This window comes from Octopus bimaculoides, chromosome 21 (assembly GCF_001194135.2).
Source record: "Octopus bimaculoides isolate UCB-OBI-ISO-001 chromosome 21, ASM119413v2, whole genome shotgun sequence".
Classification (NCBI taxonomy): domain Eukaryota; kingdom Metazoa; phylum Mollusca; class Cephalopoda; order Octopoda; family Octopodidae; genus Octopus; species Octopus bimaculoides.
In genome coordinates, this window is record NC_069001.1 from 19019199 (window position 1) to 19023105 (window position 3907).

The following is a 3907-nucleotide window of genomic DNA, read 5'->3' on the forward strand; positions in this document are numbered from 1 at the left end:
GAAGTTTAAGGACTCTTCATATGGTCAGAGATTTAGGGACATCCTAATTGAGAAATTTGATGAGAGGGAGGAGGAGCTACAAACTTGTGACATAGAGGGCAACTGAGAATACCTGCAGGACAGCTTGCTGAGTGCTACAGACCAAGTCTTTGGGTGGTGGAATGTTGCTGTAGAGCAAAGAAATAGGCTTGGAAGAGTGGAGGTAGCAGGGAGCTGTATCAGATTGCCAGAAGGAAAGCCAGGTGACAGGTATATCTAACCAAGGGAGGAGCAGAAAAGAGGTTTGCCTATGTTCAGCGACATGAGGACCAAAGAATTGAAGTGATCTAGATTGCAGTATTTGAGAGAAAATTGTGATGTCATAGAAGAGAAATCTGTCCACATGGATGATGGTGCATTTGCATTTAGTGGTTCTGCAATGAAAGAGGCTTGGAAATGCCATTATGAAAGACTGCTGAACATGGAGAATGAAAAGGAGCAGGAAAGCCTGCCAAATGTTAACCCAGTCTCAGGGTATTACGCTTTCCTGAATAACCTTATTAATCATGCAGGAGACTAGTCCGTATCCTACCTTACCTTTTAAGTATCTCAGCTGTGACTCCAGTTGAACCAGGAGCTTTCCTTGTTTTCATATCTTTAATTGCCTTATCTCCCATACTGTTGGGTTTACATGAGGGAGACTCCCTTTATCCCATTCATTCTCAACATTCAGTATCCTTGCATAGTAACTCTTCTACACAATTTCATTATTTTCAGAGTGAGCAAACATCTAAGACAGCTTTCAAAGATAAACCATCAGGAAAATTCTACAATACCAAGTAAGTGATATTTAATGATATTATGTGTGATATTGTATATCGTTGGTCATATACTACAACTCTACAACACACTTATATATAATATGACACACCACCCTAAGTACTCGTATATACCACAATACACCACATTAAACACATGTAATGTATACCACAATAAACACATATATATATATTTCAACTCACCAATTGTTTTCTTGAGGTTTTCTGTTGAATTCAGTGTTGGTCATTTTACATTTATTTATGGATCCTTTGGATGATTAATCAACTGAATCCTTTAAATGTAGCTCTTTTCAATGACATATATATGTCATTGAAAAGAGCTACATTTAAAGGAGAGGCCAAACCTGACCCTACATATATCCTCTTTTCTCATTTCTCCCCGTCCAAAGTCTGTCCAAAAAGATTGCCAATTTTCTATGAGAATATATGATGTGGAATTGTCCACAGTTTCTCTGTGACCTTTGTGTATATCCTTTAGAAACTTGCTGATTGTCCTGAGTTTCTTGTCAAAGCAATTTTGATGGGGTTTTTTTCTGTCTTCAACCCAATAGTTTCAGAAGTTTTGCAGGTGTTGAGCACTTTTGTACTTTTCAATCTGGCAGTGAGTGAGAATGAAGAAAGACTGTCAACTTGCAGCAACTGAGTCTCCTGATCTTTGGTTCTCTTGGTTACTCTTTTACTCTTTTACTTGTTTCAGTCTTTTGACTGTGGCCATGCTGGAGCATCACCTTTAGTCGGGCAAATCGATCCCAGGACTTATTCTTTAGAAGCCTAGTACTTATTCTATCGGTCTCTTTTACCGAACTGCTAAGTTACGGGGACATAAACACACTAGCATCGGTTGTCAAGCAATGTTGGGGGGACAAACACAGACACACAAACATATACACACATACATATATATATACATATATACGATGGCCTTCTTTCAGTTTCCATCTACCAAATCCACTTACAAGGCTTTGGTCGGCCCGAGGCTATAGTAGAAGACACTTACCCAAGATGCCATGCAGTAGGACTGAACTCAGGACCATGTGGTTGGTAAGCAAGCTACTTACCACACAGCCACCCCTACGCCTGGTTGTTGAAAATCTCTTACATTTACTATGACATTTTTTCATATCATGCAATAGTCTACCCAAACATTATATGTATCTATCTGTCTGTATGAGGTGGTATCAAAAAGTTCCCAGACTAGTTCTGTAGCACACCAACAGATGGTGGTACATGGTTGCGTGCACTGTGGGAGCTAGCAGTGACCTTCATGAGGCAGTGTGCCTGACATCACTGAGTTTACTTTGCAAGTTGTGAAATTTGTGTTTCTGTGATCACATGTATGCTGTAGTCTGCAAATTTTGTCATAGACAAGAAGTTGGAACCAAGAGCCAGTGTGGAATTTTGTTTTAAACTTGGGAAGTCTGCTACAGAGACATTGAGCATGCTTCAGTAAGCTTATGGCAACAAGGCATACGTAATGTTTTGAGTGGCATGGGCACTTCAAAAGCAGGACATCCCTGGAAGACAATGGGTGATCCATGAGCATCACCCCTGGACATGTGGGGAAAATTCATCAGCTTCTGCATGATGAGTGTCAGAGTACAATCAATGACATTGCTGATATTGTTAGTCGTTCATATGGGTCTGTGCAGGCAATCCTAACATCTGAAAAGAGATGGATTTTTCACGACAATGTACCCTGTCACCGAGCTCTCCTTTCTCATGAGTTTCTCACCAAAAACAACATAGTATTGCTTCCACACTCATTCGCCAGATTTAGCACCTGTTGATTTCCATCACTTCTCCAAGATGAAAAGGCAGCTCAAAGGTCACAGTTTTAACATTGTTGTCAAGATCAAGAGCGAATTGCAGAAGGTCCTTGATTTGCTTATGGAAAACGACTTCAAGACTGGATTCCAAAAGTGACAGTAATACTGGGGAGTGGTGTGCTTCTGCACAAGGTGACTATTTTAAAGGAGATGATGTTAAAACTTAGGTAAATAAGTCAGGGAACTTTTTGATACAACCTCATACATACAAATATAGTTAACCTTGGATTCATCAATTTCTGGATTAGTCCAATAACTTTTCCTCATCAGCAAGGCATACTGAGGGAAATAAATAAGATATTTATACAGATCCATAGGAAAGCAAACCCAAAGCTATGATTACATACAAATACCACAAATACAATCGCTTTGAATTTCATTGTCTACCTCAGCATATGTGTATATGGTCAGAGTAGGTCAGAAATGAATAGACTGTCCTGAAGTAAATGGAAAATATTTTCAGTTATAATAAAACTGTTATCACCTATTAAGGTGAATTCATATATAGAGATTTATAATAGTATAAAATACAATTATAATTAAGCGCATAGAAGAGACCATGCCTAAGCGTCTACATAGACATGGTCTCTTCTATGCTTTTAATTATAATTGTATCCTTAATGGTTTTATCCATTATTATTATTATACCTTGCTGATGAGGAAAATTGATCAATCCAAAGCTAACTATTTTATGAATTTCTATGAGACTACTCCCTCGATTTCAACACGTTGTGTACTATAAAGTTCATAATTTTTAAGTGGTTTGACGATTTAGCATCTTCTTTCAGCATAGGCATGGTCTCTTCTATGCCCTTAATTATAATGTTTTTATGTTGTAGTATTATAAATCTCTATATATAAATTCGCCTTAATATGTATATGTAAGGGACGACCGTGCGAACTCAAAAAGGAGAAATGGTGACGAATGGAAAAACAGGACTCCTTTTATTTAAACGTGTCACACGGTCGAACATACAAATATGTATCAAATGATGTGATGATATGTTATACGACGATAACATAGATGACCAGTAATGAAAGACCACAACCGTATAAGATGAATAACAGATATATTTATTGTAGCGTTAAAGATGTATGTCTGTGTGAAAGTGTGAATGCGACATATAAGAACATTATCAAAGATAGGCCGTCATACAAAGAAAAGTGTGTGTGTGAGTGATACATGTGTGTGAGTGTTTACAGCAGATAGAAAGAGAGTCAATAACACGTGAACAATTATACCAGTTCGTTAGTACACTATAG

The 3907-nt window shown here is 38.0% G+C and overlaps 1 protein-coding gene across 4 annotated transcripts in view; it reads left to right on the forward strand.

Annotated features, from left to right (window-relative positions):
* Positions 1-3907, forward strand: part of LOC106873104 (uncharacterized) — a 259225-nt gene that overhangs the window by 235331 nt on the left and 19987 nt on the right. For all 4 annotated transcript variants that reach the window (XM_052975584.1, XM_052975587.1, XM_052975585.1 and 1 more), the window contains one exon: positions 757-818. In XM_052975584.1, coding sequence (XP_052831544.1) covers positions 757-818 — 62 coding nt within the window. The remainder of the gene's footprint in view (positions 1-756; positions 819-3907) is intronic.